The sequence below is a fragment of the Sitophilus oryzae genome, unplaced genomic scaffold (genome assembly GCF_002938485.1).
Source record: "Sitophilus oryzae breed Bouriz unplaced genomic scaffold, Soryzae_2.0 scaffold_815_pilon_pilon, whole genome shotgun sequence".
NCBI lineage: Eukaryota > Metazoa > Arthropoda > Insecta > Coleoptera > Curculionidae > Sitophilus > Sitophilus oryzae.
In genome coordinates this window covers 3,224,813-3,251,503 of record NW_022147434.1, presented here as the reverse complement: position 1 = coordinate 3,251,503, position 26,691 = coordinate 3,224,813, and the positions used below count along the sequence as shown (strand labels likewise).

The window sequence follows — 26,691 nt, the reverse complement described above, 5'->3', positions numbered from 1 at the left end:
ACTAGAGGAAAATATCAAAATACTTCATAACATATTACAATTTATTTATAAGAATGATGTTCAGTTCCACCTAGAGAAAATTCAATAAAAATTACAGTTTTTAACATAATTACAAAACCTTTTTTATTTTAAAGTTTTAACATCCTGTCTCTTTAAAACTAGGCAGTTCCAGACTCATGTTTATAGGAACTTTTGGTCGTGCATTTTTCGATCACCTTGTATAATTTATTAAATATTTTATCAATTTCTTTTCTTTATTGTCAATCGTTACAGATCAGTTATCCCTTAATAAGTAATATTGTCAATAGTTTAGCCTAAAACAGTTGACGTATGTGAAAAATCTAAAAAAGGAATGTTGTTTTTTTTCTAAACTTCAAAAATAAAAAGAAATATCACAAAAAAATATCAAATTATCAAATAATTTATATAGGCTTGGTGCATTTCAGTTGATTTCAACAAATTCCGACCACAGCGCACTCTACGGCAGAAATCAGAAATGATCAACATATAGTTCACGCCGGCGCCGCCGTCATGTCGATCGCATTAAAATAATATTGAAATCGGGGTTTTGTCATAATATTTAACTATTTTAGTTTTTTGCTAGTGCAGTTATTGAGACTATAAAATACTCAGGTACGAGGTTTGTGTGATGTAACGCTGTTTCGGTAGTAAAAAATAAGTTAATATCATAATTTCAAATGTTAATAAAATTTACCAAAAAAATGTTAACGCGTAAAGGAGAGCGTAATTAGGGCATTGTTGAGAGCGTAATTAGTATTCAATAACTCAACTTTCCCGGATATTCAACTGTCCCGAAACAACATTTTATAGCTTCATAATTTCTTACACCGATTTGATCAATAGCAAAAATGGACTCAACAGTTCGACGAAACAAGTGAGTGAACAAATACTACGAGCTATGAGAGGTTGAAATATAATTTGCAATATTAATGGTATACTTTTTTAATTAACTAGTGATTAAATGTTTTATGAACATCTTCTAAAATTATAATTATATACCTTTAAAAAATTTCGTTATAGGCGAAATAACTCCAATTATGCCCCACTAGCAAAACCGGTGATAAAACTATGCTCGCTACCGTAGTTGAACTCATCTAATTTTTTTTAACTGGAATAATAAATTATAATGCAAGTCAGACCTTCTAAAGATATCAAAATATTTACCTATTTATTTTTTTGTTTAGAATTTTCAGAAATTATACTTTCTAACATTTTTAGAATAATTATTATACTAATTTTTTCGTTCACTCGCCATTTAAACCGTTGTATCTATTCCATATTTACGATATTCCCGGGCGGTGGCAGTACCGGCGGAGAATGCACCAAGCATGTTATTAAAACCTATTTAAACTTTTTTCTAAAACGAAAATATAAAAATATATTCAAGGGAACATAAAATACAGCTCTAAATTTAGCAGTTTTAATTCTATTATTCTATTCTTAAATTACTGTTTAATCCTTATTAAAGATTGGTCTCGTTTTGGTTTATATGTCATCAATGAAGCGTACTTCTTTAAAAGCTTCCTCCAATAACAAGTTATATCTTTCATTTTGAGATTATTCCAAATCATATTGTAACCGTTTTCGGCAATCTCTTTAGCTAGTTCGTCATGATTAATAGCAAATTCTAAAAGTTCCTTTAGGTCCTCTTTAGTAGCGTCGGAATTGACTGGAATGTAATGAATCCACGGTTTTAGAGCAGAATAAAAGAACTCTTGCCATTCGTTGCCAACATGGAACACCAGGGATTTACACAGTAAAATGTGCTTGAATCGAAAACTAGCCGCTACGCCTCTGAAATTGAACAAATACTTATATTTGCAATGTTCTTCAAACGACACTTCTTTGGCTGGCGGAGCATTGAGAGTATCCTGGAAAAATAGTAAAAGATAGGTTTAATGAAATTTCATTTTATTACTTACAATCTGCTTTATAGTACAGACGAGTTTTATCTAACAATATTATTAATAAATAACAGTTCATAATAGCTGTTGATTTTTAGAAATAACAGTTACGAAAACAACAATTCTAACTCAACATCAGTTGTTACAAATTCTACTGAAAGCTAGCAAGAGTTTAAAAAACACAGGTATGGAAATAATGGTACACCGGCAGCGGTAGCTGCTATGTTATGTTGGGATCGCTGCGCCATGCAACAGTTGTTTAAAAAACAACAGATATTAAATAATAGTATGTTGATATTGATGGCTTGCGATGTAAACTCCTGATTATCTTAACTATAGAAAAGGCTGTCCAACAAGTCAGGGAAGATTTCGCCAGGTGACAACGGAAAAACGACAAATATAGCTGTCATTGTCATGTATCCTCTCATTGGACAATATAATTGTAAGGATTTCTCTATTAAAAATGTTTATTAAAATATACTAGTTTTTATATTTATTTGACGTCTTATAAATAAAATTAATACATAACAAACTACTTATTTTAAACTGTTAATTTTAAATGATTTTCATATCCGTTACTTAGAAAAAACAGTTATTACAGCTGCTACTTTCAATAAATAACAAGTATGAAAATATAACAACAACAAAGACAGTAGTTTTGATATTTATATTAAGCATCATAAACGATAAATTTATTCATGTTTAATGATTATAAAGTTTCAAAATATTGTTTCTTGTTCTATTCTAAACTTATAGTAAAGACAAATCAGCCAATTCTACCTAAATCCGAATCTATGGAGGGTAGAGGTCTCTAGTCTCTACCTCTACCTATGCTCTACCTATTGAGATCTACTACTGGAGGGTAGTAGCTCTAATGTAGGCGCACACTGACCAGAGACGCACGCGCCGCATCGACCGAAGAAAAATATTGTTTGTGTTACTTTAAATGAAGCCATGCGGCTCTGACTAGTGTGCGCACCTTCATTGAAAGTAACACAAACATTAGGTATTTGTTTTCGGTCGATGCGGCGCGTGCGGCTCTGGTCAGTGTGCGCGTACCTCTACCCTCCATATCCGGATGATCCGATGTCTCAAACCTTTCACAACAATATATACAGAGTGTTTCAAAAAACATGTGCCATCTCTTGTGGGGAGATTCCTCACGTAAAAATAAGATTTACTTTTCATATCTACATAGGTCCGATTCTGCTTTGTTTCGTAGCTACAGGGTGTTAAAGTATATGGAGATGAGTTATCACTAGAATATTTAAAAAAAAACCATGTGCGCCGCTGACTTTTATCTTTTGATATCAAAATTGTGTAGGCCGTTTAATGCCAATTAAAAGTTATGTCTTAATATTTTGTCGACCTCCTTGATGAGATAAACTCAATTTTATTTAATCACAATTAATATAATTAAAATAAAAATAAAATTAATAAATTATATATTTTAGTTAATTTATTATTAAATGATTTTACTATTACTTTTTATTACTATTAATACAGCAATTTCAAATAAAAAAATAATTGTATTTAAGATAATTAGAAAAAACCTAATTTTAAAAAGTTTTAACATCCTGTAACTCTAAAACTATGCATTTCCATACCCATGTTTATAGGAACTTTTTTTCGTATTTTTTGATGAGGAATCAATTACTACTTATTTAAAACGTTCGCAAGTTAATAATATTAATTTTTTTAAAGGTTGCTATTAGACTTGGATCAAGGCAAATTAATAAAATTGCGTTTATCTCATCAAGGAGGCCGAAATCGGCAAAATATGAAGAGAGAACTTTTAATCGGCGTTAAACTGCTTGCACTATTTCGCTAACAAGAGAAAAAAAAGCCAGTGGCGTACATGATTTTTTTTAGAAAAATATTCCACTGATAACCCATATGCTTTAGCTTTAAAATATGTCGCATTTATAGTAACTTTTACCCTCAAAATTTCATTCGAAACGCTAAAGGTACTTTGAAGAAAATTATAATAAATCGAAAAAATATTAAGACTTTTACACCCTGTAGCTACGCAACAAAGCAGAATCGGACCTATGTTGATATGAAAAATAAATCTTATTTTTACGTGAGGAATCTCCCCACAAGAGAAGGCACATGTTTTTTGAAACACCCTGTTCTCAACACTTCTCAACCAAATGGATAGGCAACTAAAAATGCATTCATAATCTATCCTGTGATCGTTAGACACGTCATGCACGTCACGTATCCACTCCCTACAGTAGGAATGAAAAAATTTACAAAAAATCGATATATTCTTTGGTATTTGGTATATTAAATCAAAATGGTATGACAAAAAACAGCCTTAAGCTACATTCGAAATCAATTCGCTGGCCAAGTGGCAATTCGACATTAAAGTCGGCACGAAATTAACCATTCACAACAAATTTCAAGTCGAATTTTGCGCACGCGTGTTTAAACGTCTCCTGACATTTTTTTAGGTTAGTTGTTTGTTTTCATTTTGGAAGAGCATATGGAAGAGGCAAAATCCGGAACAGTTCTTAATTAAGTTTTCCAAGTTTTTATGTTTAGAAAAATGGAAACAAGAACGTCATTTAGTGATGATTTTTTTCTACAATATGTCTGCAATGTGTCTCAAAAGATTTTCGTAGCACCCAAAACTTTTTCTCGCCATTAATTGATTTTAACCATTTTTTGGATTTTGGTAAACCCCTTGGTTTACGATCAAGCGAATTATTGAGCTGCAACAATAATTGCCGTTTTTTTAACAGCAAAGCCACAAGTCCTAATAAAATAGGAATAGCGTCCACTTCACTCATTTTTCTTTTAATAATAAATATTTACTTTTCACAGGAAAATGGCTTGTAATAACAACACAAACAAAATAATTATTAAAATTTAAATGTCAAAATTGTCATAATTGTCAAACGAAAATTCCGTGCTGAAGTGGAAGTTTGCAGCTTGCAAGCTTTCAATTCAACTTCAACTTGCACTCTGGCGTCGAATTTTGTTGTGAATGATTACACTGAAGTACATATGATAAGCTTGCGTGCCAAAGTACCACTCGGCCAGCGAATTGATTGCGAATGTAGCTTTAGGTTGCCTTCGAAATGGCCGATCGACGATATTCACCGATAATGTATTTACCAAATTATTTTCCATACAAAATGACAACAACCGTTATTTCTAAGTTAACACAATATTTTTTTTTCGATCATACGGTATATTGACGTATAATAAAACTGGAATCCTGATCACAAGCGAAAAAAGGGGAAACATTAAGCAGGGATGGGCATTTAAGTAACTGCCCATTTTTTGGCGTTTTCTTTTTACGTTTAGATGTAAAATACTACTTAAATACTACTATATATGTATCTTTCCAGGATACTTTATGCAGAGAAGAACAATCGTATACGATTGTTCTTTTCTGCTTTATGTTATGAATATGTGAATAGACAGTCCAGTTGATGGTATCATACCGACAACGCTACGTGTCGGAAACAATTGTCAGCAATTGTATGATAATGTGCCTTTAGGATTAAGGCCTCAAGGGTGCTTGGTTGTTATACACCAAATTTTATCTATTTTATCACACATCCATTACAATTTTTTTAATTGCCAAAATTAAATCCCTTGATTACACTTGTTCGTACTATTAAATCCTTATAATCAAACGCTGCGTTATTTATTGATATACCAAAACAAAATATTGATATAAAGATATCGATATTTTAGAAAACATATCGACATATATTTGCCATCACTATTCTACAGTCCAAAAGAAAACGTAAACAGAAAAACCTAACCCTATTGCTTTGTTGGCAATATTTAAAATCTTATCTTTTTGTTGATAATGATAATTACACGATTTACACGTAATGATTTTTCAATGAATCGATACTTGTGATAGCATACAGTAGTACCTGAGAAGCAAACATTAAGTTAAGTAAATCTGAAGAAAAAAACGTCATGGGTGAAAGTGGAATGAGAGCACTTATTCTTGTTGGGGGCTATGGGACGAGATTGAGGCCTCTAACTTTGAGTCGTCCAAAACCGCTTGTTGAATTTGCTAATAAACCTATACTATTACATCAGGTCGAGGCTTTAGTTAAGGTTGGCGTGTCCGAAGTTATTTTAGCTGTATCTTATCGAGCAGAGCAAATGGAAAAAGAATTGGTTTTAGAAGCAAAAAAATTAGGCGTTAAAATGGTGTTTTCCCACGAAACCCAACCATTGGGAACAGCTGGACCGATAGCTTTAGCAGCAGAGCATTTGACAAAAGATAACAAACCATTCTTTGTATTAAACTCCGACATTATTTGCGACTTTCCTTTTAAAAAACTAATGGACTTCCACAAAGCTCACGGTAAAGAAGGTACAATAGTAGTGACAAAGGTAGAAGAACCTTCAAAATATGGTGTGGTAGTGTACGATGAAACAAAGTGTATAGAAAGTTTCGTTGAAAAACCACAGGAATTCATTTCCAATAAAATTAATGCCGGTTTATACATTTTAAATCCTAGTGTTATTAATCGTATAGAATTGAAACCAACCTCTATTGAGAAAGAAGTATTTCCAAATATGGCAGCTGAAAAAGAACTGTATGCTTTCGAATTACAAGGCTTTTGGATGGACGTTGGACAGCCTAAAGATTTCTTGATAGGGATGTGTCTTTACCTCAAACATTTAAGAACTACAGATCCGGAGAGATTATACAGTGGTCCTGGAGTTGTTGGTTGGTTAACATACAAAATTAGAATTAATGATATTTAGTTAGATGATTTCCATTTAATTCTGTCTAGAAGCAAAAGCATCTTGTTACTGTTTTTTATAATTCTATTTATTTAGAATGAAAAATGACCTAAATTAATCTCTCAGATTATATCAAATCAGCTTTAGGTTTTTTAAAAGCTATCTAACAGAATTAAAGTAGAAGTTAGGAAAATGTATCTAAGCATCTAAATGACATAAGTATCAAATATAGGCCCGATATTACAAAAATGTTCCATATCTAGTTTTCTTTTTTCAATTTTCACTGCAAATTTTTTGAAACAATATGCAAGCAATGGTAGCACACATTTTAAAAATATTTTCTTAGATACCTACACAGAATAATTAAAACTATATTTATTTTCTGAAGTTGTTTGTTTAGTTGGAATGCTGCAATTTTTTTCAGTCAGCAGATTTGTCAAAAATTTCCTTATTCTAAGAATACCATAAAGATTGTTCTTTGAAATAATTTTTAAACTCTACTGTTAATACTGTTAATAATATAAAAAAGCAAATTTTATATAAGTCTAATCTAAAAATTATATTTCAAAAACCACTGGTTATACATAAAGGCATAACGATATTTTTGGGATGGGACTTTTGTCAAATCCTCTGGATGGAAAAAATATCAATCCATTTAAATCAGCCAGTATATAATATGTTTGAAATGTGCATAATTGGCAGCATATTTTTCAAAAATTTGGCATACAAATTTAAAATAGGAAACCTGATATGAAGCTTTTTTGATAACTGACCACTGAATATTTACTAAACAAGCAATCCTCTATATTATCTGTCTTGTCAGCATTTTATAAAACTCTAGCATGTTTAGTAATAAGGTTCACGTTGCACTTTACTACAAAGGAGTATTGTTATACTTTTGTGTTATCAGTTGTACAATTAAGATATACAGTGTGTCCCAGGCTGAGCGTGCATGAAAAGTTTCTAGAGAAGTACAATATCCAAATCGGAGATTTTTTGCACATAATTGTTTCACAACGAGATTTATTGATTAAAAATATTTTCAATATGACGGCACTTCCGGAAATACCGGAAGTTGAGAACAACTTTCTTATTTTAAATAGGTACCCCCATTTTTTATTACATATATAAATTATCTGTTAAATTTTATGAATTTTGATATCACTCTGTATCTAACATTTTTTGTGAAAAAAAATTACTTAAAATTTTTGGACGAAAAAACCACTTGTCAAAAAAATTTGTATAGCCTAAACGTCAAATTTAGTGATTGCCGCAGCCTCTGTGACATACAGAGAAGGCACGTGACTATCTATTTCAAAAATTAAATTGTTCGAATGTCATATAATATTGGCAGTAGCTGTCATGGAATTGAGCAATTAAAAAAATATCATAAATCATTTTTCAAATGGAAATCAACTTTTTTATTTCACTAGTGAAAAGGTTCAATCATTACTTTTTACTTATACATGTTCCTATATCTGAAATTAAATCGTTTTTAAGTTGTTGAAGATTTAGTTTTAAAACGTATATTTTTCTTTATTTTAACGAATAGCCTATGACTGTACGTCAAGCGATGTAAAATGAAGAAAAATATATACTTTAAAACTAAATCTTAAATAACTTAAAAAGGATTTATTTTAGATACTGGAACATGTATAATCGAAAAGTTATGAACTGAAAAACCTTACAGTTGGGGGTTGGAACCTTTAGTGTTATAAAAAATAAAATGAAAAAAAAAATCTTTCTCTCCAGCAACCACTTTTTACACCATTTCACTTTTTGATTTCTTTTTGTTCATCATCTACATCTATCAGCAATACCGCAGCTACAAGCACGGCAGCTTTCTTCTTTGAAATTCTTGACATAACGGTAGCCCTTCTCGATGAAAAGTGAATAATCTGAACTGCGGCAGTACAATGTGTTGCATCGTGTGTACAAAAAATGGCTGTACTGCAAGCCGTACGATTTTCTTTGTGATCTGCAGTTCAATACGCAGTACGATAAATCGTTACTTGTGTAAGCCGTTATATTGTAAGAGGAACAATGTACAGGATGTCTCATTTTCATATATTTTACTGGGTTTCTAGTTTATAAGTATAGATACAAAGATGCGGTTTACATAAGTTATATTGATAAATGTGATAATAAATGCAGGAAGTTGCTTGAGCTTGAATGTGAGAAATCTTTTTATATTTTTGGTACATGGTGTTTTGTTTAAAATACACCCTTGCTTGTTTTGTATTAACACACCATAATTTTTTTTAATAAAATAACTCGATTAGATTTTTTCAGTTTTATACAGTATTTTTTCACATTATTTTGAAGTAATAACTTGTCACTCAAATTTTATATATAATATTAGTTTTTTGTTTGTATGGGGGGCTAATAACTTATTTTCTGACAGAAATAAAAAGTAAACAAAGGTATGAAATTAAGATTCTGATTTCTGAAAATCAATATTATATATTGGTCATATAACTACCCAATAAATAAACGCACTGATGTTTAAGAGTCTATTACGCTGTAAGGCCTAAGGAAATATATATTATATTTCAGAAATCTGCCTAAAGCTTAGCCTGATCCTGTTGTGTTAAGCCACACCCAAAATTCCAAACACACGTGCTTTGATTAAGGCTTAATTAAGGTCTGCAGAGCTTCAGCATTTGCCATAAAATAGCAAGCAATTTGTTACAAAACCATATAAATTATATATCACTGTAATCACAAAACTTCAATCTATTTCTGTATTGTAACGGAATTTTAAATTATGTCTTTATTCTCGAGAAAATTTAGTCCAAACATATGGAATATTTTGTTGATGTTTGACCATCAAAATCTTAAAATAAAGAAGTTATCTAAAAATGTGCTACTATACGGATATGGTATAATCCTTTATCTTTAATTTCCTTCTTCATTTGTGTAAAAATACCTAGCCAGTTTTCCATAAAACGTTTAATGCCGAACGCTTATTTTGCTATTTTTCAGACTAGTGAAATGGACTCTTAAGTGTTTAATTATCCTATACTCTGAATTTTATGTAGAATGCAAAAATCAAGTTTGGTTTAAAATAAAAACACTAAATCACCACAATACAACTTGGCCAAAAAGTGTGTTTTGGTGTATTGTGGTGATTTAATGTTTTTATTTTGCTGAAAAACCTTTTTAAGAGTGAAATAAAAGAGTGGGTGTCTATTTGAAAGAAATTATTTAATATATTTTATTAATCGCTCAACTCCATGACAGCTACTGCCAATATTATATGACATGCGAACAATTTAATTTTTGAAATTGATAGCTACGTGTCTTCTCTTTCTGCCACAGTGGCTGTGGTAAACACTAATTTTGACATTTCGGCTATACATTTTTTTTGACAGCCAGTTTTCTTCCAAAAATTTTAAATATTTTTTTTCTAAAAAACGGTTAATGTTAAGTATAGAGTGTTTGATACCAAAATTCATAAAATTTTGCAGAGTTTAAGTATGTAATAAAAAATGGGGGCACCTATTTAAAATAAAAAAGTTGCTGTCAACTTGTTGTGAAACAATGATGTGCACAAATTCTGATTTAGATGTCATGGTTTTCTAGAAACTTCTAATGCACACTCAGCCTGGGACACACTGTATGTGGTCGAAACACTTTGGTTTATATTTGCTGTCCTCCTTTCACGCAGTTGAGCAGCTCTGAACTGTTCAAGAACGCGATACTCTCAGGGTGCATCCACACTATCCTAAAAACAGCGTATCGGCGTAACGGCGTAACGACCTTGAATCGATTTTCAGTAATTCTATTGGCTGAAATTTTTGACAGATGAATTTGACAGATAAAATTTCTGAGAGATGAATGTTTCAGCCAATAGAATTACTGGAAATCCATTCAAGGTCATTACGCCGTTACGCCGATACGCCGTTTTTAGGATAGTGTGGATGCACTCTGACTCCATTCAATTGAGTCATAAAGCTCCAGAACTGTTCCGCGCCATATGGAGGCACCAGGCTATCGCGCACCGCTCCTTTCAGAACCGTTCTCGAGTAGCCCTAGGGCGTAAAGCCCGGAACTCGAAGTCCGCGAATGGAGGACAGCAATTTTATGTAACTTGTAAATGAAATTAAAATATTTTCTTGCAAATCTTTACTGTTAAAAATATGCTCTTACTTATGCTTATAAGTATGTACTTTTAATAAGGTTTTAATTTTAACAACTAATTCCATTTTTAGGGTTCCGTACCCAAAGGGTAAAAACGGGAACCCTATTACTAAAGCCCCGTTCTCAGAACAGCGAGTGTCGCCAGCGACACATCAAAAGAACCAATCAGATTTGTACAAAATTCAAACAGCTGTCAATTTTAAATTTAGTACAGCTCCCATTGCTTGTTTCAAACGTCAAACTGTGTCGCCCGTGACATGACGTAGTTCTGAGAAAAGCCCCGTTCTCAGAACTGCGACTGTCGCCAGCGACACGACAAAAGAACCAATCAGATTTGTACAAAATTCAAACAGCTGTCAATTTTAAATTTAGTACAGCTCCCATTGGTTGTTTGAAATGTCAAACTGTGTCGCCCGCGACACGACGTTGTTCTGAGAACGGGGCTTAAACTTCGCTGTCCGTCCGTCCGTCTGTCACAAAGGTTTATCTTATGACATCCGTTATTTGAAGTTATCGTGGTTGAAATTTTCACAGATAATGTATCACATGTTGCCGCTATAAGAACGTTACGAAATTTGACAGTTTAACATTTTGTGCTATAAATAAAGAGATTCACTAAACATGTATTATTGGAGCAAGACTTTTACATAGAATCTTTCAAAGTCCTCGGTGGCGCGCGTATTAAAAAGCGTTATGATTTTACGCTACTAAGGACGTTGGAGCCGTAGTAGGCAGGGTTCGAAAAATAAGCTCTTACTTATGCTTATAAGTATGTACTTTTAATAAGGTTTTAATTTTAACAACTAATTCCATTTTAGGGTTCCGTACCCAAAGGGTAAAAACAGGAACCCTATTACTAAAGCCGTTCTCAGAACAGCGAGTGTCGCCAGCGACACATCAAAAGAACCAATCAGATTTGTACAAAATTCAAACAGCTGTCAATTTTAAATTTAGTACAGCTCCCATTGCTTGTTTCAAACGTCAAACTGTGTCGTCCGCGACACGACGTAGTTCTGAGAACGGGGCTTAAGACTTCGCTGCCCGTCCGTCCGTCTGTCACAAAGGTCTATCTTATGAACCGTTATAGCTAGACAGTTGAAATTTTCACAGATAATGTATCTATGTTGCCGCTATAAGAACAAATACTAAAAACAGAATTAAATAAATGTTTATAAATAAAAAAGTACTTTCACTAAACATTATCTTTTAAGTAAGAATTTTACATAGAATCTTTCAAGTCCTCGGTGGCCGCGTGGTTAAAGCGTTATGATTTTACGCTACTATGACGTTGGAGCCGTAGTAAGGCAGGTTCGAATCCTAGTCAAGGCGACTTTTTTTTAATCGTTTTTTTTTAATTTTTACATATTTTTACCTTTTACATGCTTATTATTGATTAATACAATTTTTAGTAATGTGTTTCTTAATTTTTTTTAAATTACTTATACGCGCATTCAAAATTTCAGCTAAATCGGAAAAAAAGTTTAATAATATAGTATCTAATGCTGTATAGATAATGAATGGTACGGAAGCCTTCGTGCGCGAGTCCGACTCGCACCTGATCAATTTTTAGATTTTAATCTTACTGAATGCATGCACTAGTTATATTACTTAAATTATTGAAAAATGTATTTGTTTTAGGAAATGTCTTGGTACATTCCACTGCCAAAATTGGAAAAAGTTGTCAAATAGGACCCAATGTCGTTATTGGGCCCGGTGTAGTTATCGAGGATGGTGTATGTATAAAAAGGAGTACAATACTGGAAGATGCTACTATCCGTTCAAATTCGTGGTTAGAAAGCTGTATTATTGGATGGAGATGTATAGTTGGACAATGGGTTAGAATGGAGGGCATAACCGTATTAGGGGAAGATGTCATTGTAAAAGATGAGACTTATATTAATGGAGGTCAGGTGCTTCCCCATAAAAATATAGGAGATTCGGTACGCACACCACAAATTATAATGTAACTTTATAAATATTTTTTATATATTAAATAATTTATGTATTACAATTATTAGAAATAAGTACGAATACTTTTTTTTACAGTTAGTGTAAAAAATGTATGTATTGTATTGTGAAAATATGAATAATTCTTTTAAAATGCTCTTCTCATTCTGGACTAACTCTTCATTATTGTTATTTTAATCAATATGGGTCTTTAATACTATATGTGTAATCATATCAAATATATTATTTAGCCTAAGGCTATATTGATCAGCACTGTCTCAGACTGATCATTAACTAGGTCAGCAATTATCTTATTTTTGGCCAAGTTCTAGTCAACAGCTAACTTAATCAAAAGGTTAATGATTTCTTTTATATCAATATATTACAATCACAGTTTGCCTTATTATTTTGTAAATATATATTTTTTAATAAATATAAACTGTAAAAGTTGAGTCTGAAATTTTATTTCATATCTTCAATACAGCATACTCGTAATTCCAAGAATTGCACATTAAAAGAAGTATAAGATTCTGTAAATTTTGGTATAAGTCAGAAAATATAATTTTTATTTGTCAACATTTGGTAATTCCTGTATTTCAATACTAAATCTGTATCCATATCATATGTTTTGTATTATATGTTTATTATGCAAGGCATAGAATAATTATGCTAAGGTTAAAGTTTAATTTATTAAGTTAATTTTTGCAGATTAACATTAAATTGTTAATAAAATGAAGTGGTAAATTAGAAGATATAAATCAGTATATAGGCTATGTAAAGTTAAGCATTATGATCAAAAAGTTTTATTACTCTTACTACTTATTTCTTATAAAAAAAATTATCTCTATTATATAAAGCAAACTTGATCATATTTTTTCATTGTTTTGTACCGTATGATCGAAAAAAAAACGGCGTCAGCGATGGCTATGAAATGAAGATCGCTGTCATTTTATATGTAAAATTATATGCGGAAATGTCATCAATCTTCATTTCCCAGCCAACTGGACGCCGTTTTTTCTCGATCATACGGTACTTAGTGTATACCTACTAATATCCCCGGATTGTCTTTACAAATGGAAACATTTTTTTATTATCGGCAATTTGAGAAAAATGCATTCTTTGTAAAAAATTTTGCTTGTTCTAAAATGGTTTATCCCGTTTACTTTTCCAAATTTCCATGCCGTTTTAAAGAAAATTAGAAAAAATAAAAGGTGGTTTTCATATATTTACATGTTTTAATTTCGTTTTCATTTTTTGATAGATTGTTATTGGTAGAATTTTAATTATCGTCATATTTTTTGCTGTTTTAAAATGTTAAAAAAGCGCAAAATTTATTTAGTTCGATGTTACGGAAAGGGTGATAGTACCGTCTGATAAAAAAAAACGTCGGCCAGTTGGCTTAGAAATGAACATCAATGGTATTCCCCATATAATTTTACATTTCAAATGACAGCGATCTTCGTTTCATAGCCATCGCTGACGCCGCTTTTTTTAATCATATGGTAGTTATCGGAAAATGTGATAGTTTAACAATAACAAAAAATATGACGTTAATCAGAATTAATAATAATAACCATCTATCATCGAAATTGTATTACGATAGAAACGCCTTTTTATTTTCAGGATTTAGAAAAAATTCAACCATATTTTCATGTTTTTTCTCTAAAACTGTGGAAATTTGGAAAAGTATAAACGGGATTAACCATTTTAGAACAAGCAAAAATTTTTATGAAGAATGCATTTTTTTCAAAATGCCAATTATAAAAAAGTTTTTCCTCTTCTAAAGACAATACGGGGACATAATGTATTTTGATTAACTGTGGACATCAGGGTCCAAAACTAAGTTGATTACAACGCTTTTTGATCATATGTTGATTCGCCATATTTTAGAGTAAAATGTATACTACTCTGTTATATTTTTGTTGTAATCACAATTTAAGTTCTTTCTTTCAAAATAAATATTATTATTATTATACACTGTATAATATTCATTTCTACCATAGAGAAATATAAAACTGCTACCATTAAGATAGAGGTTAGTTCCAGAGGCCCAATTATATGAATCAATAGCCCATACTGCGGAAAGGCTGGGCCTGCGGATCCGGCCTTCGGACCCGGTCTTTCACCCAAAATACGAGAGTCTTGTGTGAAAGGCCAAGTCCGCGGATCCGGCCTGCGGACTTCGCCTGCCGAAGATCTTTCAACATTTCATAGCAATTGCTCACTATCTTTTAAAATTCATGAAAGAATCACTCATTATTTAATAAATTTGGCGTTTGTCTGTGTTTTTTAAGAATGAACGACAACCGAAAAGGCTATTAAACCCCGTTCTCAGAACATCGGTATTGTCGAGCGACACGCCAAAAGAACCAGTGAGATTTGCACAAAATTCAAAATTGTAGTTATTTGTTAGCTGTTAAAATTTTGTACAGGGTGTCCCACTAAGAATAGCTCTCGGCTGTATCTCGGAAAGTATTAGCCGTAGGGGCTGCGGAAAAAAAAAATACTTTAAAGAGGCTATGAGAAATTGCTGGAAATTATTTTCAAATTTGTAAAACGGCCGCTAGGGGGCGCAACACCTATGGAAAATAAGAAAATAGAATTTTTACAGAATTTTGCCAAGATAATGGGTACTATAAATAAAAGCTTCATAATCTTCAGTAAATTTTGGATTTTTTTAGTTAGAACCATTTTCCCCTCTCTGCTAAAATAAAGTTGAACGTTTTGAAAAGGCAGTCAAAGATAAAAAACGCTGCTAAGACTATTAAAATGTTAATCTAATAACAATTTGACGTTTATACTATTACGCGAAAAGCAACTTTTTTCCAAAGCCTACCATGACTTCCCTGAATCATCGTTTCTTGTTCACTGTTATTAATATCTTAATTATTAGATATTAATACATCTGGTATTATGGTATTTCGTCGATTTTAAAATAAAATAACTGTTTTTATCTTATTTTTTTGTTAGAATGGGCATAATCAAGAGGGCTACTGATACCGTATTGTAAAAATAAGATAATTAAGGGCTTATTTTTTGATATTTATTATAATTTTGCTAATATCTTCGGTTTGAAAGAAGATATCAAGATGCGGTTTTCGCTGAATTTTTAAGTTTTTACTACTCTTTACTATCAGCTAAAATTACACATACTATCTTATTTAATTTAAAAAAAAACGCGCCATGTTTGTTAAATTGTAACACAGCGCCCCCTAGCGCCTACGTTCGAAACCTTATTATTATTATTTTATGGTATAATATAGAGTAAGAACCGCTCTTTTAAACGAGCCCTCGTTTGTTGGATTCTGATCATCCAGTCCGGAGTTATTAACATTTAAATAAATATAGATCTAACCTTCCCCCACCACTTTATTTTAGCAGATAGGGGAAAATGGTTCTAACAAAAAAAAAATCCAGAATTTACTGAAGATTACGAAGCTATTATTTATAGTACCCATTATCTAGGCAAAATTCTGTAAAAATTCTATTTTCTTATTTTCCATAGCTGTTGAGCCCCTAGCGGCCGTTTTACAAACTTGAAAATAATTTCCAGCAATTTGTCATAGCCTCTTTAGCTATCTTTAGTAATAAATATTTTTTTTCCGTAAGCCCTACGGCTAATATACTTTCTGAGACACAGCCGAGAGTTCTTAGTGGGATACCTGGTACAATTCTCATTGGGGCAGCGATTCAAATTTTATTTTCTAAAAATTACCGGATACAAGATAAATTCAAGGAAACAGATTGAAAATGATGAATTAAATACAGTATGGCTGAAAAATAAAATGGCTTCAAGTTACAGTAGAAATGAGGATCAATAATATTACTACAATTTTTCTTGAAAACAAAGTCAGTTATTTTAAATTAGTTAATACATTATTATTTCAGTAAATATTACTTACCTCTTCAGATTTCCAAGCCTGGTTTTTTGTGTATTGGGCATCAACCATATCAGGATGTTCTCTGGACAGCAAGACTAATGGATCTCTCTCAGAACACGTTCTGGATCCTCTGAAAAATGCTTTCGGAATTTTATCATCCCATTTAGTGAAGTTGCCTAGTTTTCCTAATTTGGATCTATGATTGTCCCATCTCCCTAAACGAATGTGTTACATAAACTCTCTATTATGTATATTTATCTTATCAAAATCAATATTCAGTAAATTTGATATATTACCTATTCCTCTTGGATATAAACTTATAGCTGGTCCACCCTCCCAAAAAGCCCAAGCAGGATACATTATGTCAAAATACTCATCTGTTTTACTAAAGGAAAAGACTGGTCCAAAGAAACCATATTTTTTATTAATTTGTGGCCAGTCTCTTGTATTCACCTGTAGAAAAACAATGAAAATAAGTATCTACTTATTTGTCTTATGTTATCATGTTATGTATATTATTGGTACTGTAAAAGGAGTAACTTATTTCTTAAGGTACATTCAGAGAGCGTCTAGCGTCGCGTCGCGTCCGCCCCATTGAACTCGAACCCCGACGCTCAGCAGACGCTAGCGCAACGCCAAACGCGACGCTGTTTGCCTGAACGATCTAATTTAAGTGAATTGATTCCATTTCGACACGCGGACGCAACGCGACGCTCTCAGCCTGAATGTACCTTACTTCAATGTGTTTACTTCTTCATTCAGTATTATTCTTTGATACTGAATTTACTACCACTATTTTATTATCAATCTTAATAAAATAAAACCTTAAACCAAATATGTATTAATTATTAAAAGAATACTAACAATAAATTCCATATCAGGTAGATCTGATACAATTTCCAGTAAGAAATGTTCAATACCAACACATCTCGAAGGAAACATACAATTAGGATCCCTGTAGAGCTTATGATTGATTATTTGATATTTTGTACCTCTACAAAAAAAATACATTTATTTATTATGTCTGTATGCTGTGTTGTTCACTAATATACTTTGATTTTATATTATTTATAAGTTTTTCAGATATTCCTTTTTCTTTAAAAATTTTTAAATCGTGGGACATTACACCAGCATGACAATTGCATCTGTTTTCATTACATGGTTTATAGTTGCGTCTGGCTTGGTCAATCAATTTTAAGTATTTAATATATTTTGTATTTGCTTCTGAAATTATTAAATTATAAATTACAGAACAAAACAAAAATCGTTCACTCACCTTTTGAATATTTATTTACTATATTAGTAACACATTCCTCATTACTTTGTATAGATTTATTAGGAATTGTTGAATCAACCTTAATAATGAGTATAAAATTTAGTACAATAAAAAGTATTGTATAATATAAATTTTTAAAAAACATTTTTCTGTTTTTTGTTGATTTAGTATTTGTTTATTGTGGTTAAAACATAAATTCTTCTTCTTCAGAACTTCCGTTTAGAGGCCGACAGCGTCCTGTGCATTTCTGTGACACTTTATCATTTGAAGAGCTGTTGGTTTATGGTTTGATATGACCAAAATTATATATGATACTTGTAAGAAACAGGATATGAGTTATAGTTATGGAGTCTAAAAGGAGGAGGCGAATCGAACGCAAAAATTATGGGCCCAGTTTTTGAGATCTAAATGAAGTTCGAAAATCGCCGTTAGGGGCGCTTGTGATGATTGGGATACTAGAAATACACAGCTTCTTATGGCAAGAATAACTATTTTGTTATAAATTATAGAGCCAAGTGCGGGAACCTAGCGGGAACATAGAACTTACACCCTTTACTTTTAGAACTTATTCCCTTACGTTCAACTTCGTTCACCCGTTCACCCTAATACATCCCTAATAATACCGGGATATACCCTTACTCTTTTTGTATGGGTGGTTAAAATAGATCATGAAATAGATTTTAAAACAATTTATTTACTTACGTGTGACTATGGAGTCTAAAAGGTCTTTTTAAGCCCTCCATACGTGTGACGTACTCACCAGTACTCACCTCCAGGGGGGTGACAGTGAAATAGGAAAATTGGTAGAGGTGGGTTGTGAAATCGCAGTCCGCTACTTTGTCACAGCTCCACTAACGTCGCAGTATGTACTGCTCCAGTTCCAAGAAAATCGCAGTGACATTTCGGAGCAGTTTACAAGTTTAGGACATCTGCGCTCGTGAGTAGCAATAGGAGCAATAGCAGGCAATAGTGTAAATTCTGAAAATGCTCCTAGCCCCGTCGCCCGGTCAGACTGTTCCAGTCACAGTCGTCGCAGGTCGCAGTCGACTGGAGCATAGTATATTGAGTATATTCTGTGTACTGGAGCTGTTGGGAGTTTGGGAACGGGAAACGTAGCAGCGTTCGCTTTTTCTTTCATGAATCTAAATAAGATATTTATGTATTATATATTAATCACAAACAGATGTTTTTGACAAAGGTAATTTTTAACTTGTTAGTATGTTTATTTGTTAGTTAATTTTGTATCTGTGTTTTGTTGTATATCCTAAATCTTTTATTTGATCTTATACATTCATATAAGTTTTATTATTTATATCTATTTTTAAGGTCTGATGATGGCTAAATAGCCGAAACCGGTCACTAATAAAGATTTTTTTGACAGTTTCGACTTTGAATTGAATATAACATTAAGTTTTTACCATGGGCCACCACTCTGTGAAAATGAACAGACTCTTTAAGATATTTATAGCAAAGTGCTTGGTACTTAGAAACACTCAAATTCTTCTGAATAGACTAAAAAAATATAGCAACATCTATCAAACTAAGACATCAGTATAGTACCGTACAGCCGCGATTTTAAGAGCTCTAGGGGCCCGTAGTTCGGAAAAGTTCGAATCTTGTTCGCAAGGGCCCGGGAGGCTTGGGGCCCGTCGGTGACTTACCCCGATTGCACAGACGTTAAAATCGCCACTACTGATCGAAATAAAAAACGGCGTCCAGTTGGCTTGGAAATGACAATCGATAACATTCCCCATAAATTTTACATATAAAATGCCAGCAATCTTCATTTCATAGCTATCGCTGACGCCGTTTTTTCGATCATACGATATAAATAAATAAAAACTAGACGATGATGTTGCCTATCATAATCACACCTATAGTCCTGTACTTTTTTAGTAAATGCAACGAACGGTGCCGAACAGCCGAATATTGAGTGTGATTTTTCGGAGCAATTAACCTATAAAACTACATTTTTAATTTATAGGTTAATTGCTCCGAAAAATCGCTGCTACTTGTCGCAGTTTATTGGAGCAGTCGCAGAGCGTAGCAGCTCAGCAGCTCCACAAAAATCGCAGACTGGCCCACCTCTAAAAATTGGAAACAGTCATTAGTGTCATTCCTGTCATTCTCCTCACGACAAGTATGGCCGCCTAGACAAGGACAGCATTGTTTTTGTCTAACTATTGTCTAACTTCACAGTTTAGAATTGACAGATTTCAGTTTCAGAGACAACTTCAGATTTGTTCTAGAACAAATTCGAAAATATTCGACGCCATTTTAATTCATTCCGTTTAGTTTCGTTTTGGAAGTTCAATTAAATATTTCGGCTGAAATTTATAATTATAAAGGTAATAAAGTATATAAAATATATATTACATGAAGAATCCTGGAGAAAATGACGTTTCTGCAGTAATAGGTATGTCCCATGTATTTGAAAAATAGGTAGTAAATAAACAGTTTTTACATTTTTTAGATGCAAGAAAATGGTGTTATAATCTCTTTGATCGGCGATTTTTTGAAAATGGAAACAATTTACACAAAGGTAAGATCATTTTTAACTATAGCCAACATTAGTTATGTCCAGTATGTGCGATTTATTGTCAATAATGCAATAAATCGGACTGATAATCTGATTATGTTATCCGACTAAAAGTCTCTTTTTGCTTCTTTTTTTAATTTATAAGCCAGGTCTCTTTGGGAATAATGGACGCTTTTTTAAACAGTATATTTATATTTTATACCTAATATATCAATATTAAATAAATTTAATATTGATATTTTTACATTGTTAATTTTAGTATAAAAAAATTTGTTTTTCTGTTTTCAGGTTTTGGTATACCCAGGTTTTGTATAAGGCTCCTGTTTTCATGTCCCTGTGTCCGTTTTCTGTCCTTGAAGTCTGCGAATACGTGTGTTTATTTACAAATTACTGTAAGTCATGCTTATACCTTAACTAATTTACGTTAAAAGTACATATAATTAACTAATTGGTATTGAAACAATACAATCCTCTATATTTTTATATTTATTTAGTCACGTTGTTCCATATTTCAAATAAATATATGTGAATAAATTATTTTTTGGTTTTATTTATGAAAAGAAAAAAATACAAAATACATTTGAACTGAAAGAGGGCCCGCCATTGAATAACCGGAAACGGAAATGAAAATTAAGCCATCATTTACATCATATTATCTCTATTACACCTGATACAAAGGAAAAATATTCATAATATCAATACATAGTTTATTAACGTAGTTTTCATGTAGTTAATGAATGGGAAAAGACGTAGTTTTTGAAGAAAAACTACACGTAGTTAATCAGGTAAATTACGTCTTAGTTAACTACTTCCGAACCCTGGTACTCACCTCTACGAGACCTATGCTTTTTTTTTTAAATCAAACCCAATTTTTGTGTTGTCAAATTTTCATTGGTTAAAAGTTAAAAGTTGAAAATTCATTTTTCCCCACACAAGGCACAACACCGCTACAGCTGGTCTTTGAATTTGAGTAAACGAAAATTATCATACAATGTTTTTGTATTTTAGGGTAGAGTTAAGTTAAAAATTATATACTGTTTAGATTTACATATTTAGGTAAACTTAGCTGCTTATTACTGAGGTAATTAATAGAATAGTTTTTGTTTTTTTCTTAGAATATTTGAGGTTAATAGGTGTAAGTAAAATTTGATTTCTAGAATGGAAATAAAACGAATATGCAGGTTGTTCGTGTTTTTAACGATATTTTCTTCTGTAATATCAAAGAAGAAATCAAAGTCAGTTACAACTTTACTAGAGGCAAAATGGGAAACAACACCATTGGTATTAGAAGTAGCTGAATATTTGGCTGAAGAAAACCCGCAACTTTTTTGGGATTATATCGATTCTATTTCGAATTTAAGCCCACCATTAAATAATATAGGTACATATGATTTTTTTACACAAAAATATGATCCTTTTATGTTGGAATTCTTTTAGAAAATGACAAGAATAAGTATAATTTATTATTGAAACATGCAGAGGCATTACTGGCACCAATGCAGCTTTCAGTATTAAAGTTGTCACTCTCTTTACATATCTATTCTCCAAAAGTACAAATGTTTGGTCAGATTGCTAATGAAAAACATTTACCTGATTGTGCATGTATAGCTGATGTTGGTGGAAAAATGACCTGTGATATAAATCAACTGTCAAAGTTTATAGATAATGTATGTATAAATTGTTAAATATATCTCCAAATATATATTACTATTTTATTTAAACAGCCGACAGATGTACAACAACCACCTGAGCTGTTTAGAGTTGATAACCATTTTCCTGGTTCGGCAAACAGGTCATTAGCTGTAGTGCTTTATGGTGAATTAGGAACAGAATGTTTTTCTCAGTTTCATCGGTTACTCAAGAAGGAAGCAATTGATAATAAAATAGATTATGTTTTGAGACATTACGTTCAGGTAAACTACTTATAATATTTTATAAAGTTATTTAAAAATCCACTAATATAGTTGTAATGTTAAATTTCATTGAGTAAACTATTTGTAGACTAAGACTAATAAAAGATTGAGACTATCAGGTTATGGGGTAGAACTCCAAATAAAATCTACAGAATATAAATCACAGGATGATACTGAAGTTAAAGAAAATAAGGCTTCAGAAGAGTCTTCACAGGAAGAAGAAGATATTGAGATTGAGGGATTTGATTTTGCAAAATTAAAGTAAAATCACTATAGATATTGAAAAGGAAAGGAATTTACTTTTAATTAACTCTATTTTAGAAAGTTGTTCCCAGATTTAAGAAAAAACCTGGATAAGTTTAAACATCATTTAGAGGACTCTTCAAATGAGCTGGTTCCTTTAAAAGTTTGGCAGTTTCAAGAGTTAAGTTTGCAAGCTGCAGAACGGATTATGAATGCACCCAAAGATGAAAGTTTGAAAGTGTTAACAAACATTGCTCAAAATTTTCCAATGCAAGTATGTTTGGGTAAAACAATAATTAAAAAGAAATTTGAAAATTTTAATTGTTATAGGCTAAATCTTTGGTTCAAACTGTTGTTAATCCCGATATGAAAAAAGAAATGAAAATTAATTCTGACATTTTTGCATCGACCCTTAATCTTCAACCATCTGATACGGCTCTTTTTATTAATGGAATGTTCTATGATATTGATGTAGTTGATATCTATGGGATTTTAGAGATATTAAGGCAGGAATTAAGAACCATGGAAGGTAATAAGATAGTATAAATGAACTAGTAGCGCCACTTTTTGCTAGATCTATTGATCTGTTTCTGCTACTTTGTATTTGCGTCACAAGGTTACTGGTGCTTCCGGATATGGTTGATTTGTTGCACAAAGCCGCGACTGGCAAAAGGTAGTCTAGCACTTACTAGAGGTGTACAACAATTTACAAAGTTTTGAGTACAGAAAATAATTATGAATCTTATAATTATGTGAGTAGTGTTATAAAATGCTCCAGAATTTATTTTTTGAGTTTTCTTCGAAAACGAACGAGAATAAACAAGCAATTTCCGAGAATTTAAAATTAATGCAAAGAAAATTGGTTGGAAAAGTCATTCAGTTAATTTCATATACAGGGTGGTCCGAACTGTATTCCAGAAACTTCAACAGCATATTCTGCAGATAAAAATAATATAAAGGTATGTCCCAAAATGGCTTAGTTTCGGAGATACAGGGTGTAGAAGTTTCATGTTTATTTAGATTTTTTCCAAATAATTTCTGAAGGAAAGTGTATATTTGGATGAAAATTGGTGTCTAGAAGTTTTTTGGCATGAGAAATTTGATTTTGCTGTCAATATGCTTTCTATTTATAGGGGGCGCCACCTACGTGTGTAACACAACTGTGTGTTTCAACTGTTTTGAACAGTAATAACTTTTCTGAGTTAAAAAAACTACTGAGTTAAAAAAATATACATTTCTGTGACTTTTTACGTAAACAATGTCTCTTGGTAAAAATCGCTGCGAGCAACCGTTCTCAAGATATTTAGAATGTAAATAGTCAATACATGTCATTATTGACGAAAAATAAACACATTGAGTAGATAGTTATTTCACTGAAATAATAAATTTGGGAATTTTTTTTTTTTTTTAAATTAATCATAAATTTTTCTGCAAAAAATGACGATAAAACAGTTTCTGTTGAACTTTTATCACAAAAACATTTCAAATTTATGATTTCAGTCTAATAACTATTTAGTCAACATGTTTAATTTATGTCATTGATGACAGGTATTGATAATTTCGATTCCAAATATCTTGAAAACCATTACTCGTAGCGATTTTTACCAAGAGACCTTTTTCACGTAGAAAACGTTGTAAATGCATATTTTTTTACTCAGTAGTTTTATACAGGTACGGACGAAAAGTTATTACTCTTCAAGCCAGTTAAAAAATATGTAGGTGGCGCCCTCTACTAGTAGGAGTCATATTGACATCAAAATCAAATTTGTCATGTCAAAAAATTCCCAGACACCAATTTCCATCCAAATATTGACGTTACTTCAGAAATATATGGAAAAAATCGAAATAAAAATTAAATTCTACACCCTGTATCTCCGAAACTAAGCATTTTAGGACATACCTTTATAAGAACTTTTTTACTTATTTTTATCTGCAGAATATGCTGCCGAAGTTTCCGGAATACAGTTCGGACCACCCTGTATATTGTCACAAAGCCATGATTTCAGTATCATCATGAACTGCAACCGAGACGGCGTGAAATCCAGAGCGAAAACTTCTGATTTCTGCCGTTTGAACGCTGCATTCGGAAATTTTGAAATCAGTTGAAATGTACCAAGCCTATAAATTGAGAACAAATGAAGACTGGAAGTAAATAATGTGCTAAGTGGCAAAAAATCGGTTTGTCATGTTTTATTTGTAAAAAGTTTCATAATCAGCAACATATATAAAGCATTAAGTCCCACAACTATTGATTGCATTGACAAAAATTCTTAACAGAGACACCGCCGCGCCATTCTTATACATTGGTTTATGTAACAAAAAATTTTTGTTTATCTGGAAATAATGATTTTGGTACATTATTTACTTTAAGTCTTCAAATAGGTATTCAGGACACATTATCTTTTCTGGGCATATTTATATTGCAGACTAATTATCAACACCGCATACTGCAATTTGCAAAATAAAACAGCAAATCAGTAGCTAAATTTATGTAATAGTATAATAGTTTACTGGGGAATCCCATAATTTCGGCGACAAAGAACGGTCTGGGGTTGCCACGTTGTCGCTTGCTAAATGTCTATATTAAATACTAACGTTTACAATTTGGAGTTTTAATCTTTCAAATGCCCTCGGGTACATTTATTAAGTTTTTTCAGATATTTCAGAGATACAAATTGGTTAATTCTGTCTCACATAAATGTATAAAACTAATTAAATGAATATATAAAACTAATGAAACGAATTTTAGGCAACCAGAACCAAATTTAATATTTTTAACCTTTAAATCTTCCATTTAAATTAAAAATATGTTGTGCATAGTTTTTAATATATTAGTTCAAAAGTTAGTAGTAGTTTAAAAAGGATAGGAATAATGCTTCAGGATATCCTAAATACTATGTATTAATATGTTATTGTATCAGAGATTTTCAGCTACCTATTATTATCTACTATACCTATACAAGTTCACACCAAATAAACTTTTAGTCACGTGATTAAGTTTGACCGGCACAGCATTGCCCACTTTTATATATTTTCTTTTGATCAAAATATTTTAGGAAAAATAAATTAATTATAAATATAAACAGTTATTATTTGCATCAACAAAACGCACCTTCTTAACAGCACTTAAGGGACATAAAGGGCCATTACTACCGCTTTCCCGTTCGAAATATTCTAATAAAGTTGCGATGAGTTTTTTTACGGCTATTAAGCTATCTTGTATACTTCGCACTAGAAGTGGTTCTAAAAAGAACAGTGTTCGAGTGCAAGGTCTGCTAGTAAACATTTTCACCGTTAATCTGACTCTGTTCTGGGACTCAACGATCAAAATTCATAGCACGAATGACGGATCTCAACTGAAGTGTCCTGCATGCTGCCAACAATCTCTCTACTTATATCGACTGGCGGAAAATAAATACAAGGGTGGCGCTACTAGTTAATTATGTTCCTTATTCATATTTCTTGATTTGCTTAAATTTATAGGTCTTTATTCTCTTGGAATTGGTAATAAACGAATGAAGTCTTTGCTACATCTGGATTTTAGCGAAAGCGGCAGTTCCTCAGAATTTGCCATCGACATTAGAGATTCGTCAGTTAACTGGCTCAACGATATTGAAAAAGATTCAAAGTATCGATATTGGTCTAGTAGTTTAATGGAACTATTGAGACCAACTTTTCCAGGCATGATCAGACAAATCAGAAGAAATTTGTTCAATTTAGTAACTATAAAGGGAATATGTTTTTGAATCACATATATAAATACTATTTTTAGGTACTTATTGTTGATCCGATTGATAGTAAAGTGCGCCCTTTATTTAAGTTGATCGAATCATTTGTAGTTCATGTTTCGCCTATTCGAGTAGGAGTAGTTTTCAATGTGAACGCTTCCAAATCAGTAACTGGATTGCAGGATGCGGGTGTAGCTATGCTATGTGCATTTAATTATGTTCAACAAAGTAAAGATGCCCTTACAGCTTTTTCGTTTTTAAGGAGTATCATGAAAAGGGCTGATGATAATCAGGTTAGTATTTAATATTTTTTTGTAATTTTAACTTTTAATGTCAATGATAAATGTCTCACAATGTTATACATTGAT

General features: G+C 31.9%; 3 protein-coding genes across 5 annotated transcripts in view; 2 read left to right on the top strand and 1 right to left on the bottom strand.

Moving 5' to 3' along the window:
- Window positions 1–1,151: 1,151 nt before the first annotated feature.
- Window positions 1,152–18,237, bottom strand: LOC115889520 (O-glucosyltransferase rumi homolog). Of its 2 annotated transcripts, none has more exons than XM_030909542.1 (6): window positions 17,901–18,237; window positions 17,677–17,848; window positions 17,489–17,618; window positions 16,921–17,077; window positions 16,646–16,839; window positions 1,152–1,892 (listed from the first exon to the last, which is right to left on the bottom strand). In XM_030909542.1, exons 1-6 carry the CDS (start codon window positions 18,043–18,045, stop codon window positions 1,467–1,469), a joined length of 1,224 nt encoding a protein of 407 aa, XP_030765402.1. In that variant the 5' UTR covers window positions 18,046–18,237; the 3' UTR covers window positions 1,152–1,466. The 2 variants fall into 2 exon arrangements, with proteins under 2 accessions (XP_030765402.1, XP_030765403.1); XM_030909543.1 differs by having other exon boundaries at window positions 17,677–17,845.
- Window positions 5,683–13,195, top strand: LOC115889521 (mannose-1-phosphate guanyltransferase beta). Its single transcript, XM_030909544.1, has 2 exons — window positions 5,683–6,636; window positions 12,435–13,195. The coding sequence occupies exons 1-2, from the start codon at window positions 5,871–5,873 to the stop codon at window positions 12,761–12,763; spliced, it is 1,095 nt and encodes a 364-aa protein (XP_030765404.1). The 5' UTR covers window positions 5,683–5,870; the 3' UTR covers window positions 12,764–13,195.
- A 3,087-nt stretch (window positions 18,238–21,324) lies between the features above and the next one.
- The window catches only part of LOC115889519 (UDP-glucose:glycoprotein glucosyltransferase), a 30,893-nt gene continuing 25,526 nt past the window's right edge, over window positions 21,325–26,691 (top strand). The window contains exons 1-9 of one of the 2 annotated variants that reach the window (XM_030909541.1): window positions 21,325–21,520; window positions 21,597–21,820; window positions 21,877–22,106; window positions 22,164–22,352; window positions 22,441–22,613; window positions 22,674–22,869; window positions 22,926–23,124; window positions 26,079–26,314; window positions 26,368–26,616. In XM_030909541.1, coding sequence (XP_030765401.1) covers window positions 21,598–21,820; window positions 21,877–22,106; window positions 22,164–22,352; window positions 22,441–22,613; window positions 22,674–22,869; window positions 22,926–23,124; window positions 26,079–26,314; window positions 26,368–26,616 — 1,695 coding nt within the window. In that variant the 5' untranslated portion in view covers window positions 21,325–21,520; window position 21,597. The remainder of the gene's footprint in view (window positions 21,521–21,596; window positions 21,821–21,876; window positions 22,107–22,163; window positions 22,353–22,440; window positions 22,614–22,673; window positions 22,870–22,925; window positions 23,125–26,078; window positions 26,315–26,367; window positions 26,617–26,691) is intronic. The other variant, XM_030909540.1, reaches the window with a different exon arrangement.